Source organism: Chrysochloris asiatica, unplaced genomic scaffold, assembly GCF_000296735.1.
Source record: "Chrysochloris asiatica unplaced genomic scaffold, ChrAsi1.0 scaffold00100, whole genome shotgun sequence".
Taxonomy (NCBI): domain Eukaryota; kingdom Metazoa; phylum Chordata; class Mammalia; order Afrosoricida; family Chrysochloridae; genus Chrysochloris; species Chrysochloris asiatica.
In genome coordinates, this window is record NW_006408618.1 from 3,611,902 (window position 1) to 3,630,641 (window position 18,740).

An 18,740-nucleotide genomic window follows, 5' to 3' on the forward strand; every position below is an offset into this window, starting at 1 on the left:
AATCAAGTTTCAATGCTATCTACTCTGTACACAGGGTAGATAGGAACGGGCAACTTAGACATTGGCTACCTAAAATGAGGGGGCAATAAAGGCACAAAGTGACTGGCTTACAAGATTTCAAGCTTAGTTTAAGAGGGTGGGGGGAAAGAAACAGTCCCCACTGAATAGCTATCATCTTGTCTAGATGGGTCTGGTAAAAGGAGATGGGGATAAGATCCATATGATTTAATAGTGAATAACTGTTATCATGACTAATTGCGACTGTCACACTTGTAAAGGTAGAAGTTTCGTAACAAAAAAAAGGGGCGTGGTTAATCTTACAGTCCAGAAACAGAGGACACTAGGACCATTAAGAGAAGAACGCACAAGCAGAGTGCAGGACATTATCCAGAGAAGTAGCAGTGCCAGCGATGGAGGCAGAGATAGGAGCATGGAGAGGGGGAGCGGCTGAGGACTCTTGATTCATCAACTATGAAGAGAAGGACTAACAGTTGGTGGCCAGGAGGCAGACTTGCAGAATGAGCCCTTTGGATGTGTAAATTATTATATATGCCTGAGTGGGTTTTATTGTTTGTGTGTTTTTTAAAAAGCTAAAGTGGATAGAGAGAAATACTTTTAACTCATGGTATATGGAGGGGATTACAATCAATGAAAAGAAACAAGTTATATGAATGGTTGAATGTGAAACTGATGATGTGCCCTGTAAACTTTCACTCAATCCACAATAAAAACCTTAAATTAAAAAAAAAAAAAAAAATCATTCTTTTGCATTAACAAAAAGAATTCTGAAAAGGAAATGAAGAAAATATGACCATTTACAATAGCCACCCAAAAGATGAAATACTTAAGAATAAATCAGAGAAACAAAAGATCTCCATAAATGGAAGAATATATGTGAAAATGCCAATATTACTCAAAGCGATCTACCCATAATAATACAATTCCAATCCAGACTCCAGCATCGTTCTTTAAGAGATGGAAAGGAAAGAGACAGCTTGATAAACAAAGCATTACTAAAGAACAAAGAAGTAGACCTCACACATCCCTATGTCAAAACTTACTACAGTCACAGTTATCAAAACAGCCTGGTAATGGTACAACAGACATGTAGACCAATGGAACAGAATTCAGAACTCCGAAGTAAATCAACCTATCTATGAAGAACTGATCTTTGATGAAATTCATTAAATGAGACAAAGTTAGTCTTGATATCCATTTACAGAAAATTGAAACATGACCCATGTTTCACACCATATAAAAAACAAACTGAAGATGGATCAAAGAGCTAAATGTAAAATCTGAAATTATAAAGATTATCAATGAAAAAAATATGCACAAACTTATCAAACATAACTGAGGATACATAAACAGAAGACAAATAAGATGACAGGGCCCTCCTAAAAATTAAACATTTTTGTGTATCAAAAGATTTCACCAAGTCAAAAGAGAAGTCACAGACTACAAAAACAAATTTTTGTAGTGATTAAGTGGCTAGTCTCTAGAAAATTTCAGTACCACAATTAAGACAAAAAAAAAAAAAAAAATGGGCAGAGAACATGAACAGAAATTTCTCCAAAGATGACATTCAGATAGCCAACAAACATGATGAAATATACTCATGATCATTGCCCATTTATTTAGAGATGCAAACAAAACAATGTGATAGATATATCATTTTACCTAAGCATTAATAGCAAAGTTTAAAACACACATACACAAATTGCTGGCCAGGATGTGGACCCAAGAACCCTCATATATTGCTGGTAATTGTTAAGTGCCGTTGAGTCAGTTGTGACTCATAGCAACCTTATATAGGGGTTTTGAGGAGTGGCTGGTGGGTTTGAACTGCCAACTTTGAGATTAGCTGGTTGTTGTTGTTGTTCTATGTTGCTGGTAGGACTGTAAAATGGTATAACCACTGTGGAAAACAGTATGGCATTTCCTTTAAAAGTTGGAAACAGAAATACTGCACAATCCAGCAATGCCACTACTTGGAATACATTCTAGACAAACGAGAGCCATGACATGAATAGACATTTGTAGCCCCATGTTCATGCAGCAGTAGTCACAATAACAAAATGACAGAAGCTGACAAAACACCAACACAGTCTAACTCTTCTTCAAAGTCTGAGTAAATTTTTATGTGTACTTTAATGTATATATGTAGTAAAATATATCTATAAATTTATATATAATGTTTCCAATCATCAAAAAGGAACAAAGATTGGATTTATAAGAATACTAACAACTGAAGGCAATAATGAAAACGAGGAATGGAAAAAAAGAGGTATCTGACTTATGTCAAAACCAACTGACAACAATGGAGTTGTTGGAATGGACCCCACTGTAAATTGGGGACCACCAATTAACAAAAATCAGTTCTAAATGGAATATGAGACCAAAACGTGTAATAAAATAATAAGCTTTTTAGAAGATAACAAATATCTTCATAATATTGGGAGTAGGCAAACTCACATATATACCAAACACTGATAAAGAAAAAAAATTGATAAACAAGACTAAAATGGTATGCTTACTTCCTCTTGATGGAAGGTAGGAGGCAATGTTGGTGAAGGTGCAAAAGGAGGAGGTGAGATGACCTTTCTTTCCTCTAGTTGGGCCATTATTTCCTTCCTTCGGCGATGCAGTTCATCTAAGCTAGGATGGGGCTGAGGAGGAGGTGGAAGTCGACTATAAGGAGGTTCCTGAAAATGGAAAGATTAGTTAACACTGAAAATATATTTCCTAACATTTCATTTTAAGTCATCAGCTTAACATATAGGACTACCATGAATCAACAGAACAAAACAAACGTAACCCCCCCACCCAAATAAAGTGGGTTCCGAATTATAGCAACCCTATGAAAAGGGAATTTAACATGGCCAGATCATGTGCCATCCTCACAATTGTCATGTTTGAGCCAACTGCTGCTGCCACTGTGTCAGTCAATCTCATGGAGGATCCTCCTCTTTTTTGCTGACTCTCCACTTTGATGTCTCTCTCTAGGAAATTGTCTCTCCTGCAGGATGTCAGAAGTACAAGAGATGAAGTATTGCCATATTGTGGCTTCCAAGGAGCCTTTTGGCTCTACTTCCAAGACAGATTTATTTGTTCTTCTGTAGTTCAATATTCTTCTCCAACACCATAATTCACATGCATGCATTCTTCTATGGTCTTCCTTATTCACTGTCCAACTTCCACATGCATATGAGGCTACTGAAAATCCTCTGGCTTGGGCCAGATGCACCTTAGTCCTCCAACTGCTATCTTTGCTCATTAACACTTTAAAGAAGTCTTTTGCAGCAGGTCTGCCTAATATAATACGTTTGATTTCTTGACTGTTGATTTAATGAGGATTGGTTGTGGATCCCAGCAAAATGAAGTCTTCGATCACTTAAATCTTTTCTCCATTTATCATGATGTTATTTATTGGTAAAGTTGTGAGGATTTCTGCTTTCTTGACATTGACGGATAAACCATACTGAAGGCCGTAGTCTTTGATCTTCCACGATATAAACTTCTCTTTATATATTCATATTTAAGTTCTGGTTCTGCTTCTCTAGAGAACCAAGCCAAAGATACAACCCCAGGCTTCATTTTTTTCTTCAGTTCTTTCAGCTTGATAAATGCTGAACATGTTCTTCCTTCTGATTTTCTAATTCGAGGTCTTTGCACATTTCATTATAATACTTTACTCTGTCTTCTCAGTTACCCTTTGAAGTGTTCGGTTCAGCTATTCTGCTTCCTCATTTCTTTCCTTCGCTTTACCTTCCCCTTACACTGGAGAGCAAGTTTCAGTCTTTTCTGACATCCATTTTGTTTTTTCTTTCTTTCCTGTCTTTTAAATGACCTTTTGCTTTCTTCCTGTATGATGCTCTCGATGTCATTCCACAACTGTTCTGGTCATTAAGTGTTCCGACCATGAAATCTGTTTCTTGAGATGGTCTCTAAATTTAGATGGGGTATATTTCAGGTCATATTTTGGCTATTGCGGACTTGTTTTCATTTCAGCTTCAGCATTAAATTATGTATAAGCAATTGATGGTCTGTTTCAGTCTTTCACTGGCCTTGTTTTGGCTGATGACATGGAGCTTTCCCACTATCTCTTCCTACAGATGTAGTCAATTTGATTCCTGTATATTCCATCTGATGAAGTCCATGTGTACCATCACCATTGTTAAAAAAAAATGGTATTAGTAATGAGCAAGTCGTTGGTTTTGTAAAATTCTGTCATGCAATCTCTAGCATCTATCATCACCAAGCCCATATTTTCCAACTACTGATCTTTCCTCTATGTTTCCAATCTTCACATTCTAATCAGAAGTAATTACCAATGCATCTTGATTGCACGCTGGGTCAATTTCAGGCTGAAAAAGTTGTTTGAATTCTTTAATTTCATCACTGCTTGCTTTAGTGGTTGGTGTGCAAATCTGAGTAATAGGGTAGGCATATAGGTATTTTATTACTGACAGCACTGTAATTTAATAAGATAGATCTTGAAATGTGCTTTTTGACAATGAATGCAATACTATTCTCTTTAATTCAATATTCCTGGCATATAATAAACCACATGATTGTTGGGTTCAAAATGGCCAAGACCAGTTCATTTCTGCTCACTAATGCTTACATATGTTTTCCATTTCATTTTTAACAGCTTCCAATTTTCCTATATTCATACTCAGTACATTTCATTATTAATGGATTTTTGCAGCTGTTTATTCTCAAGAGCTCTAGAAATGATAATAACACCAACTAAAATTTAGAAACTAATTAGTGTCAGTATGGGAGGAAGATGGTTTTTGCCCTGCTAATAATCTTAAAATACAAATTATGAAAAGATAAAAAAAGCTAAAAGAAACATTTTTTTTTTTTTAAGAAAAGAAACTGCTCAAAGAGTTATATAATGGCAAAAAAGATAAGGAATCATTGTAAAAGGTAATTAAGTCTATGTAATAAAAATATAGCATACTCTGAGGTACGAAGGTCTAATCTGAGTTGGATGAGGAGCCACTGGGTAATAAGCCTCCATCTGCTGGCATCTTTCTCTGGATTCTGGAACATAGGATGGTACTGTTGCTGGTGGAATCTCAATGGGTATAGGACTTTCTCGGAATATCTCCTCTCTTGTATAAGACTGAGCTGGATATACTCGACGGCCATCATAGTGTGGTGGGTACATGGGTGGGTACTGTTGTGGCTGTGTGCCATACTGGGAGTTTACTACACGATCTTGGAGGTAGGATGGATAATGATCCAAGTATGGAGGTCCAGGTTCAGGAGCAGATGGTGGAGGCCGGACAAAGCGTGACATACACTGTGGTGGTGTAGTATAGTACACACCTGTTCAACAAAAGGAAAAAGCAACAAAGCAGTCAATCTATTTTACCTCCTATGATTTTTCTATTTAAAATATTTAAACACTAAAGAATTAATGCTTCCTTTCAAGATTCCTCTATTTGTATAGTCATATAAGCTTTAAGAGAAACAACATATAAAAAGTACCTTTAAAAGTCACTACTACAAAGATAGTCAGCAATAGTAGACTGGCTCTCTCCATTCTTTGAATTTTTTTCTCATGAGTCTTAATGCAATGTATGCAATGGAAAGCTAAAAACATTATTTTCCAAACTTCCTTGAAGATAAGGTTCCACAAATCACTGACTTACATGAGTCTTTAATGTGAAACTGAGTTAACTGAAAAGAAATGTGGCAAATAAAATCCATTCTGCTGGCACAGATCTAGTACTCTTGTAAGGCTCAGTAGTTCTTGAGACAACTGGCAACAGTGTCCCAATTTCCAAACCTTTGCCTCAAAAGTGGTCTGATCCTGCAGTTAGCTTTTAGGATAAAAGTTTCCTAATCCTGTAACAGTTTCCCTTGGTAGACAGTTTTGCAGTGTTGTTTTGGGACTCACAGCTCGATGCCCAGCTTAGTCTGCTTCTTCAGTACGTCCACTGATTTCTTTGGTACCTACTCCTTGTGTTGTGCTATAGGATAAGCACTGGACTTGTAACTGTAAGACTGGTGGCTAAAGTCCACTAAGTGAGGGTTAGGATTTACAACACAATTTGCATTAAATTGTTTTTGGCCTAACATAACTAAAATAGATTCTGGTATTTGCAAATGAACCCTGACTGGTACACAGGGTATTTTGTTGACTAACTCAAATAAAGTTACGTTCAGAAGAAAAAATACAGAAGGGAGATACAAATAAAAATTTATCGTATTTTTGCATGTCTTAAGGAATGAATATTACTTTAAAACGTTTATTTTGAATGCAGAAAAGAACATTTTTATGTACAATTAAAAGACAGCCTTATGAAAAGAAAATGTAGAATACCTTTAACCTATCTCAGTTTAAGAAATAATAACACCAGGATAAGCAATGGACTTTTGAACTAACTGCAAGGTTGGTGGTTAAAACTCAATAGCTACTTCTTGGAAATGCTATACAGGGTTGTTGAGTTGGAACTGACTCGCTGGCGCGAAACAACAACCTGTATGGAAGTAGATGGCCACATCTTTCTCCTTCAGAGCAGTTGTGTGGGTTTGAACAGCCAGCCTTTGGTTAAGCCTGAGCACTTATCCACACCACCAATAGCACTCCTTCTTATAGTAACAACAGTTTCCTAAGTTCTCCTGGGAACTCTAGACTCTCATCTTTCCAATCCATCGTTAATGGTTTAATTTCTCTATTTCTAGATTAAATATCACTATTTATGGCATTCCCCCTCTATAAAGCCTGTTTGATTTCTCAAATTCTCAATGAATTCTCTTGAGTCAGTAAGTGAATTTCTAGCACCAACATAATAACTACTACTTAAAGTTTAACTCCCTCATGTGTGGGCAGGGGCAGATACACACACACACACACACACACACACACACACACACACACACACACACAGTTTTTCTATTCTTTACAAATATTGACTCTCTAAATGTATATATGGAGTACTGGTGTGGCGCTTTGGGTTAATACGCCGAACTGCAAAGCCATTTGAACTGCCAGGCAGTGGTTCAAGTTCACCAGCTGCTCCTCAGAAACCCTATATAGGGTTGCTATGGATCAGAACCAATACAATGGCACTTAACAACAACAAAAATATATATACACTATTTTCATATTTCAAAAATAGTATTAGGTGATAACTAAAAGGAAGAAAAATGTACAGTGTTTAATTTACATCCATTGTAATCATATAGTTTCTTACTTTGAAAATTTCCACTGTCTACTTAGGTGATTTGTTATTTCCAAGAGTATATGAACACATTTAATATACAATTTCCAAGTACACCAGGTACTACACAGGAGAAAGATGTGGCAGTCTGCTTCTGTAAAGATTTTACTCTAGAAAACCATATGATGTAATTCCATCCAGTCCTACAAAGTTGCTATGAGTCAGAATTGACTGGATGGCAACGGGGTATGTATAACATACAATTGCCGTTAGTAGACAGGACAGTTTGATTATACCTTTACTGCTTTGTTTATTTCACACTATTCAGATGATTCTGTTTTTCCAAAGTATTAAGAAATGTATTTACTTAAGGAGGACACTGTATGACTATTACTTGGATAGTTCTCCTAAGTCCTATGGAAAATGGATCAACATAAATGAAAGAGCAGTACCCTGATAAGGTGCTGGTTCAAATGGCGGAGCAGCTCCTCGGGGATCTTGATAATAAACATCTGCCGGTTGTGCTGGATATAACTGAGAACCTCGTGGTACCATCTGAAGTGATTTGGTGACAGGCATGGGAGGCAGATCTGTTGGCCCCCTTGGAGGTATAGGATGTGGATTCACAGGTAAGGCAGAAATACTCTTAGGGACAGATTCCAATCTAAAAGACAAAGATTGTGAAAGTTAAGTTTAACATCCCTGATATACTTCTGGAGTTCTGGTGTGGCACTGTGGGGTTAATGTGCTGGACTGCAAGGTCAGTTTGAACTGCAAGGGCAGCGGTTCAAGCTCACCAGCCACTCCTCAGAAACTCTATTCAGGGTCACCATGAGTCGGAACTGACTCCACTGCACTTAACAAGAGACTTCTAATGTACACAATTGTCAAACGGAAATAAAGATCATTACAATTTCAGAAATTGCATTATTCCAATTGTTACCCTATATAAAATGTGTAAACTTTTTTATTTCTCCTATGCTAATTAATTCTTAAAAAGCACTAACACAGAAAATAGAAGAAATAGAACAAAATGAAGCACCTCAACGTAAGTTGTTTTCCCTAAGAGATACAGATTATTCTTTCTCCCCTCTACTTTATGTTTATAAAGAAGCAACTTTAGATAAGAGTCAGGAAAAACATACAGGTCAGGAGGGGATCCAGGGGCACTACTGCTCAGATGATCTATCTTTCCTGGTTTCAGACTAGAATCGTAGCTGGGGTCCGTCCCTCGTGGAATCAGCTGTGTGACGGTGTTTCCAGCTGAAACAATTCCATTTGGCAGAGCAGGAGGTTTTCTGCTAGGAAGATCCACGGCACCTTCATCTGGAAGGATAGCTGCTGATGGTAGGCCCACCTCATTAAGTTGACCCAAAGAGGCACTCAGGGGTCTTCTGGGAACTAAGCGTTTGTTCATTTTACGAAATCTATATAAAAAGCAAAGACACAATACCAGGAATTAAAAACACACAAAACTAAGAACTAAACTGTATTTAAGAAACAGATAAAAAAGGAAAAGACTCTAAGCATATCATTTTCTAGAATTTCCTCTTAGAACACTGCTTCTAGCAAATAATTTAAGAACATGTCTGTCTGCCTATGTGTGTGGATAATATATAAAATCTCATGCAGCAAAACATACCAACTAACTATAAAGGTTCTCATGATGAAACAAACACGTACTATTTGCAACAAATCTAATTACCAGTAAATATGTTTTATTGCAAATATTGCATACATAGTAAATATCCCTTCATAGTTGCTGAAGTGCTAACAACTTTTCTATGGGAAGTACCCTTTTGGAGACCTGGTATGGCGTTGTGGGATGATGCACTGAACTACAAGGTTGGTGGTTCAAATTCACCAGGCTCTCTTTGAAAACCCTATATATGGCCGTTATGATTCAGAACTGACTCGATGGCACGTAACAACAACGTTTTATTGAAATCTTTAATGATATAGGATAAGCACTGTACTGTTAACCAGAGAGTCACAATTCAAACCCACCAGGCGTTCCTTGAGAGAAAAATGACGCTTTCTGCTCTTGTAAAGACTTACAGCTTTGGAAACCCTATTCAGGATCGCTATGAGTTGGAACTGACTCAAATAACAATTTGAGAGTTTTTTTATTCCTAAGACTTGTAAGTACTGATGTGCGGGGGTTAATGTGCTAAACTGCAATGTCAGTTTGAACCACGAGGTTGGCAGTTCAAGATCACCAGCCACTCCTTGGAAACCCTATACAGAGTTACTATGAGTTGAAAGTGACTGGATGGCTCTCAATAATAAGACGGCTCTTAACAACAAGACTTATTAAGAATAAAACAAGTAAAAATCCAGTGTACATTGATGAAAATTTACCATATACTCCTTTAAAAATGTAAATAAGTGCCAAACATGATATCCTTCTCCAGCAACTGGTCCCTCCTGACAATATGCCCTTAGTATAAGAGATGAAGTTTGGTCATCTTGGCCTCTAAGAAGCATTCTGGCTGCACTTCTTCCAAAATGGATCGATTGGTTCTTTTGGCAGCCCATGGCACTTTTAATATCCTCCTCCAACACCATAACTCAAAAGCGTCAATTTTTCTACAGTCTTCCTTAGTTACTGTTCAGATTTTGCATGCATATGAGGTTACTGAAAACACCATGGCTTGGGTCAGGTGCACCTGACATCCTCAAGCTGACATCTTTGCTTTTCAACACTTTAAAAAGGTTTTGTGCAGCAAATTAGCCTAATGCAATACCGTTGTTTGATCTCCTGACTGCTGCTTCTGTGAGTGTTGATAGCTGATTCAAGAATGAAGTCCTTGACAACTTCAATCTTTTCTCTGTTGATAAGAATGTTGTTTATTGGTCCAGTGGTGAGGATTTTTTATTATCTTTACATTGAGATTTAATCCATACCAAAGGCTGTACTCTTTGAGCTTCATCAGTAAATATTTTTAAGTTCTCTTCACTTTCAGCAAGCAAGGTTGTATCATCTGCATATTTCATGTTGTTAATGAGTCTTCCTCCAATCCTGATGCCACATTTTTCTTCATAGAACCCAGCTTCTTAGCTTATTTGCTCAGCATGCAGGTTGACTAAGTATGGTGAAAGAATACAACCCTGCTGCACACCTTTCTTAATTTTAAACCATTCAGTGTTCCCATGTTCTGTAAGAACAACTGCCTCTTGGTCCAGGTACACATTCCTCATGAGCACAATTAAGTGTTCCAGAATACTCCTACTTCGCCATGTTATCCATAGCTTGTCGTGATCCACACAATCGAAAGCCTTTGCGTAGTCAATAAAGCACAGGTAAACATCTTTCTGATATTCTCTGCTTTCAGCCAAGATCCATAGGACATCAGCAATAATATCCCTCATTCCACGTCCTCTTCTGAATCTGGCTTGAACCTCTAGAAGTTCTCTGTCAATGTATGATTGTAGCTGTTTCTGTATTACCTTTAGGAAAACTAGGAACACTTTACTCACATGGGATATCAAAGTTATTGTCTGATGATGTCCATTGGGTCACCTCTCTTTGGAATGGGCACCAATACGGATCTCTTCCAAAAAGTCTTTCAAATTTCTTGGCAGAGATGAGTGAGTGCCTCCAGTGCTGCCTCACGTTCTTGAAAGATTTCAATTTGTATTTCATCAATTACTGGTGTCTTGTTCTTTGTCAATTCCTTCAATGCACCTTGGACTTCCTCTTTCAGTATCATTGGCTCTTGATCATATGCTACCTCTTGAAATGGTTGAACATTAACCACTTCCTTTTGGTACAGTGACTCTGTATTTCTTCCATCTTCTCTTGATGCTTTCTGCATCATTCAATAATTTGACTACAGAGAATCTTTCAGTAATGAAAGTCAAGGCTTGAATTTTTTCTTCAGTTCCCTCAGCTTGAGAAAAGCTGAGCATGTTCTTCCTTTTTGGTTTTCTGATTCCAGATCTTTGCACATTTTATTGTAATATTTTGTTTTATCTTCTCGAGCTGATGTGTGACTACACAGGCTTAAAATTATTTTTTAAAGTAGTTTAATGGAAACATTTTAGAAAAATGACCTACTTTTTATATCTACTTTTATAATGAGGTATAAAAAGCCTATAAATTCTAAATCAACCCATAATAGAAATTTTATTTATTCTTATTTTATTATTAATCCCTCAATAATAAAAACAAGTCAATTTATAACTGTTGGTGCATTGTAAATAAATAAATAATTTCAAAGATTAATTTGCATTAAGCATAACATTATTTTTCCAAATGTTTCCCATATTTGACGAGTATTTCTAGGGGAGAAAAAAGAAACTCTCAACAACTACCCTTCAGAAGCAGCCATAATTAAAAGTCTGATATATAATCAAAGATATTTTCCTCTTTATAGAGTCATATATGGCTGCTTGTTAATTTTTTTTCCCACTAATAACCTTGCGTATTCCTCTGTTGTGGCGCTGTGGGTTAATGCACCAGACTGCAAAGCCGTTTGAACTGCAAGGTTGGCAGTTCAAGCTCACCAGCTGCTCCTTGGAAACCCTATACAGGGTCGCTATGGATCGGAATCGACTCGATGGAACTTGACAACAACGGCATTCCTCTACGTCAGTTTGTTATAGGCTGTTTTCTTATTTCTTGCTACTAAAACAATACTGGCAATTATGTACATGTACTTACACCCTAGAAGTAGTAATGCTAGGCCAAAGGGTATGAAGAACAACCCTTAGTACTCTTAGTGTTTTCTTCCTATTCTAGATGTGATACATCTAAAATTTATTTGGTATATAATAACACAGAAACACTAGGATTCAGATCTAATTATTTTATTAATGGATAACCAGTTGCTTCACAAAAAAGATTCTAATCTTTTTGCCACTGACATCAAATGCCATCTTTATCACAAATACTAATTTTCTACATATATCTGAAACATTTGAAAATTTTTCTATTGTATTTCATTGATCTATTTTTATTTAAACAGCAGTCTTTATATTCATGTTTACTCACAATACAGGTTAACTTCTATTAGTCTAATCCCTGATGAAGACTCCTCTTTCAAAAAATTTCCTTGCTATTCTCACAAATTTATTCTTCCAAATGAATAGTTTTTTTGGGAGTTCTGGTGTGGCACGTAAGATGAGCACTGGACTGCAACGTTGGTGGTTCAAACTCACCAGTTATTCCTAAGAAACCCTATGTAAGGTCTCTAATGAATTGGAACCTACTCGATACCCCGTAACAACAGCAATCATCAGTGTTAATATTTTAATCATATTTGACTGAATTTACTTTTTAATTTAAGGGAAAATGCAATCCTTTAGTAATGCCAAGCCTTTTAATCTAAGAACTTATACGATTCTTCATTTATTCAAGTCTTCTTTTATGTTCCTAAGGTAGTTTATTCATAGAGATCTTGAGCAGTTATGTTTATTATTCTTGTTGCTACTAAGAATAGGACCTTTAATTTCATGTTATTTAACTTTTTTTCCCCCTCTTTTAGGCCATATGAGAACAATTCACCTTTATTATGTATTTTCATCTTTGCCACTTAAAAAATTCTTTTTTGTTTCTAGTATTTCTCTTGGCTTTTCAAATGCAATAACTTTACGGTTACATAGTGTCTTGTATACATTCATTAGCTACTACTTCCTGTTATGGAGTCTAGTATATTATCTTATTGGATTGTCTATGTTAATATTTGGGGACTTTAAAGATTAACATGAGATAGATTTGCCATTTTAATTGTGCTATGTCAAATTGGTGTCTATTTCACAGGCTTTATGAAAAACAGAATTAAGAGGTTTTCATTTCTTCTACTAGCTTAAAATTTAACATGGAATTAACTGGCTCTTCACATCCAACAAAAGCCTATGAAATGGAGTCAGGCATTAAATTAATATCTTGAATGAAGGACAGGATAAATTTTTTCACTGGAAATGTACTGTTATTAAAATCAGTTAAAACTCAAGACAACTATGTTATTGATGTTGTGTGCTGTTGAGTTGGTTCCAAGTCATAGCAACCCTTTATAGGGTTATCAACAGTGGCTTGTGGGTTTGAACTGCTGACCTTGTGGTTACTAGTTCAATGCTTACCATACAGGACCATACCAGGGCTCAAATTATGTATTACATTCTAAAAATTCCCTATTCATTGATGAGAACACAATTACTCTTTCTATATTTCTCAATGTCAAAAAAATCATTCAATATAACAATTCTGTAATGAGTTACTGAAGATTAAGTCTAATGATCTTCATAAGAGCCACACTTACTTTTCCAGTTCCTCTTGTGAGTGTGCAAATGTACAGCTGGCCCCACGAGGGCAACCTCCTCTCTGCTTCATATCTCGACACATGTATGTTTTGTATTTGCTATGCTGTGGAGGCTAAAATACCAATATCAAAATTAGATACATTAAAAAAAAGTTTCATTAATTTTGTGTTAGTGTTTTAAGATTTTGATAATCTAAATGAGTTATTCATACTAATTCACAGGCTTAGTTAGATCACCCAGAGGAAAAAGTGTTAGAAAGTCATTCTGTCTAAAGTCTCAGAGTCTAAAAAGTAAAAATATATTTCACTTTTCTGAACTGTTAGTATTAATTCTCAAATATGTAATATCACATAAATCTCAGGAAGGTCAACAATCAATCATTTTTCCAGATTTTATAATGGATAAAGAAACAGGAGTCCTGGTGTGGTATTGTTGGTTAATGTGCTACACTGCAAAGTCCGCTTGAATTTAGAGGACTGGCGGTTCAAGTTCACCAGGAGCTCCTTGGAAACCCTATACAGGGTCGCTATGGGTCGGAACCCAACTCTACGGCACTTAACAGCAACAACAACAAAGAAACCATTGGCATTTAGAACTTTAAACATGCTTAAAATTGCTATCTAATATTTGTTTTGTATGTTTAACATAGCCATATGTATTGTTATACCTTTTTTTAACAAAATCTATAATAGGACCGTTAATTATAGAATATTCCATAACCAATTCTTCTTGATATGCAGAAAAATACGTACACAAAGGATTTAAAATATCTCCAAAGGTATAATTAAATTCAAGGAATAGCCAGGAAGAAAGATTTGAGTTAATGAGATATCAAACACAACACTGTCGTGGTGTTGTGCTGTGGAACTGGTTCTGGTTCATAATGACCCTGCATAGGGTTTCCAAGGCTGTAAATCTGGGAGCAGAAAGCCTCATCTTTCTCTTGTGGAACCACTGGTAGTGTAAAACTGCTGACCTTGGGGTTAGCAATCTGACTCTTAATGACTATGCTACCAGAGGTCCAAAAAAGAAACACAACATTAGGCTAAAACAATTTCAATGTATTTTATTACTTATTGCCTGACCTTAAAGGTAAGTCTTATTTTTGTTATACTCGTCATGTATCTAATTGAAAACAAACAAAACAATACACAAAACCTATGGCTGATGAGTCAATTACAACTCACAGTGACTTCACAGGACACAGCATAACTGGCCCATCGAGTATCCAAGGCTGTAACTCTATGGAAGCAGACTGTCCCATCTTTCTCCCACAGAGCCTCTGATGGTTTTGAACCCTGACCTTTTAGTTATCAGCAGAGTATTTTTAACCACTGTGCCACCAGGGCTCCTTCAAATGGAACAGGAGGTTCAACAAAGGTTTTTGTTTTCTTCTGTTTCATAATCAATAAAGAAAAAAACCTGTGACTTGTTTTTAAAAAAGGTTAGAGAAAAAAATGACATCTAGATTATTTATTCTAAGGACTCTTGGAGTGGTGCTGTACTATAAGCACTGGACTACAAACCACAAGGTTAGCAGTTCAAACCTACCAACTATTCCTTGGAAATCCTATACAGGAATGATATGAGTCGGAACCAACTTGACGGTACATAACAACAAAAAATTATTTAAAGAAGATAAAAAAAACAATTATCTTGCATCTCAAGAAAAAAATTTTAATAATCTAATATTTATTATTTACCAGAGTCAGGTAAATTAATACCAGAGTTTTAAATTCAAAGCTTACTATTAAAAAATAAGAGACCTAATAAACTTAAGTTCTGAGGACAAAACAGAATTGTTCGGGATAAAATTGAAAACTCCAGTCATAGCATAACTTATATTTTACTGTCATATATATTTCATTTTAAAAGCTTTGGAAAATTTGGCACTAGCAGATTTAATGGAGAAAAAAAAATCCTAATACAAAAAGATGCCTATAGGTATACAAACAATACTATTGGAGAGATACTGAGCTTAAAAAACAGTAGTCAAACTGAAATGTAAACCTAATCAAATGATTTCATTTAAATGGAATAAACTGTTAGCACAGAATCTGTTTGATCCATTGAAGGCTGCTTTATCCAATATGAAAAGTGGTTCACAACAATATTAATTATTTAATTTCAATGTTGTCAGAAATTATCAACAGGCTCATCCAATTAAAGTAAACTGGCTGCTAAACTAGTTTCTATACTAACAACAACAATTCAGCATCTTCATACCATTCATGCATTTAGTAGGCTTTGTTTCAATCTGTAGGAATCCCCACAGTGGCTTATCTCTAGTTTCAAACTTCTCCCTTACCTGTTGTTGATCTGCTCCTTTTTTACTGTGGTTCTGAATATAATCAACCAGGCCATGTACCACTGTACGCACAGCAACCAGCCCATTTTCTAGCTGTTCCCAAGTAGGAGAAGGAGCATCTACAAAGCAAATGACAAAAATCATTATTCAAGGGTGTACCCAAAATTGAATTCATAAAGGAAGTCACACTACGCCATGTCATAACTGCAACATACAACAAGTTAAGCTTTATACATAGTTCCTCAAATCAAAGCTTATTCATATAAACATCATTTTAAAGATATGGATATGTTCTTTTAAATCTGGAATTGCAAACAAAAATAAATACAGGAAAAAGGAGGCATCATAAAGGAAATATGTGGGTCGGTCAATAATGTTGTTGTTAGGTGCCACCGAGTTGGTACCAACTCATAGCGACTCTATGCACAACAGAACGAAACAATATGCCAGATCCTGGGCCAACTTTACAATTGTTGCCACGCTTGAGCCCACTAATGCTGCCACTTGGCCAAATCCATCTCCTTGGGGGTCTTCCTCTTTTTCTCTGACCATCCACCTTACCAAACATGATATCCTTTTCCAGTCACTGGTCCCTCCTGACAATATGTCCAAAGTATGAGAGACAAAGTTTGGCCATTCTGGCCTCCAAGGAGCATTCTGGTTGTGCTCTTCCAACACAGATCTGTTGGCTGTTTTGGCAGCCCATGGCACTTTCAATACTCTACTCCAACACCATAACTCAAAAGCATCAATTCTTCTACGGTCTTCCTTATTCACTGTCCAGCTTTCACATGCATATGAGGTTAATGAAAATACCATGGCTTGGGTCAGGCGCACCTTAGTCCTCAAGCTGACATCTTTGCTCTTCAACACTTTAAAAAGGTCTTGTGCAGCACATTTGCCTAATGCAATATATTGTCTGATTTCTTGACGGCTGCTTCCATAAGTGTTGTGAGTTGATCCAAGAAGAATGAAGTCCTTGACAACGTCAATCTTTTCCCCATTGATAAGAATGTTGTTTATTGGTCCAGTGGTGAGGATTTTTGTTTTCTTTACATTTATGTAATCTATACCGAAGGCTGTGCTCTAAATATTTTAAGTCCACTTCACTTTTAGCAAGCAAAGTTTTATCATCTGCATATCGCAAGTTAATGAGTCTTCCTCCAATCCTTATGCCACGTTTTCCTTCATATAACCCAGCTTCTCGGATTATTTGCTCAGCATACAGGCTGAATAAGTATGGTGAAAGAATACAGCCTTGTTGCACACCTTTCTAGCTCTTAAGCTTAAACCAGGTTAACAGAGGGCTAGTCCACATATATGAAGAGAGACAGTGGCTTAGACGAGGATAATAGCAATGGAGGTGATAAGTAACAGATTGATTTTATTTGGATTTTAATAGCAGGGCCTATGAAATTTGCTGATGGGTCAGCATTATATGATAAAGAGTTGGTATCTGCAAGGTTTTTAGATTGAGCAACTGGAAAGATGGCAATGCTGGGAAAAGAACTGGAGGGAATGGAACTCATTTTTAGATAAATTTGTAACTGAGTATTCAGTAGCGTTGTTGTTGAATGCTGAGTAGACAGTCAAATATAATTAGGAAAAAGGACTAGGCTGAAGATGCACTATGTTTTATAAACTGTACAATGTCATTTATTGTAACTGTTTTATGTGCTATTTAAAGAGAAAGACTACTAATTAAATCATGACATGTCCTTAATTGCAAATACATACCAATTTCAGAAATGCTAAAATATAGAAATATGTGGGCCTTGAAACTGATGAAATATGTACAGGAAATTTGTGAGTTATTGGGAATAAGTGTGAACAGGAAAGAGAAGAAGTATAAGGTCTCAACCCTGGAGAACCCCAAATGTTGGAAGCTACGAAAAGGAGAAGAAATCAGCTTAGGATATTGAAAATTATCATCCAGTGAAATAAAAAGTAACTGGAAGAGAGTGTGGTTGCATGGTAGCACTGAGAGAGGGCAGACAAAACAACAATGTTAAATCATAGTAAACTGACCTTTGGGATTAACAACATGGAAATCACTTATGACTTTTGACAAAAAGCAATTCTGAAAAAGTGGAAGAAATAAATGGCTGATTTTAGTGGGTTCAAGAGTGTTCTAACAAGGAAAGAAATGGAGTCAAAAGTGGTTAAGACAGAAGTGATTAAGAAACAGCATATACAGTGAAACTTATGAGAGCCAGAAGTTATGTAACTAGCTTGTTTTTCTAGGTCTCAAAAATTTTCCTCACTTGATGAGATCACAACTTTACCATTTTTTCAAACACACATTTTAGAAGAAAATATTTTGAGTTTTCCTTCTAAATGGCAGGTTTCTACATTATTACAGGTTCTAGATTTTGCAGGGTTTACCATTAAGGAGTCCTGGTGTGACACCATAGGGCAAGCATTGGACTGCTAAACACAAGGTCAGCAGTTCAAACCCACCAGTCAGTCCTCAGAAGCCCTATAAAGAGACGAGATGCATCAAAGCCAACTCAATGGTACATAATAACTGTATGTTGATAAGAATATTATACCACCAATCATCTGTCAGTTTTTCAGATTGTGGTAACTTGTGAATTGCTGTGATGCTGGAAGCTATGTCACCAACATTATAAATACCAGAATGGTGGTGGACAGGTTTCAGCAGAGTTTCCAAACTAAGACAGACTAGGAAGGAGAAGCAGACTGCTACTGAATGTATAGCCACTGATAACCTTATAAATAGCAGCTGAACATTATCAAACATTGTGCCGGAAGATAAAAACATTATGAATAACAGCAGAACATTGTCAGATATAGTGGTGCAAGATGAGTCCCTCTGGTTGGAAGGTACTCAAATTACAAATGGGGGAAGACCTGCTTCCTCAAAGTAGAGTTAACCAAATGGATTAAAATTAGGAAAGGTGTGCACTAGGGTTATATCCTTTCACCATACTTATTCAATCTGTATGCAGGATTGGAGGAAGACT

General features: G+C 36.4%; 1 protein-coding gene across 2 annotated transcripts in view; it reads right to left on the reverse strand.

Annotated features, from left to right (window-relative positions):
• Window positions 1-18,740, reverse strand: part of RC3H1 (ring finger and CCCH-type domains 1) — a 95,307-nt gene that overhangs the window by 29,986 nt on the left and 46,581 nt on the right. For both annotated transcript variants that reach the window (XM_006867059.1, XM_006867060.1), the window contains exons 7-12: window positions 15,754-15,872; window positions 13,445-13,557; window positions 8,327-8,608; window positions 7,634-7,845; window positions 4,970-5,340; window positions 2,538-2,705 (exon numbers count right to left, since the gene is read on the reverse strand). In XM_006867059.1, the coding sequence (XP_006867121.1) occupies window positions 2,538-2,705; window positions 4,970-5,340; window positions 7,634-7,845; window positions 8,327-8,608; window positions 13,445-13,557; window positions 15,754-15,872 (1,265 nt within the window). The remainder of the gene's footprint in view (window positions 1-2,537; window positions 2,706-4,969; window positions 5,341-7,633; window positions 7,846-8,326; window positions 8,609-13,444; window positions 13,558-15,753; window positions 15,873-18,740) is intronic.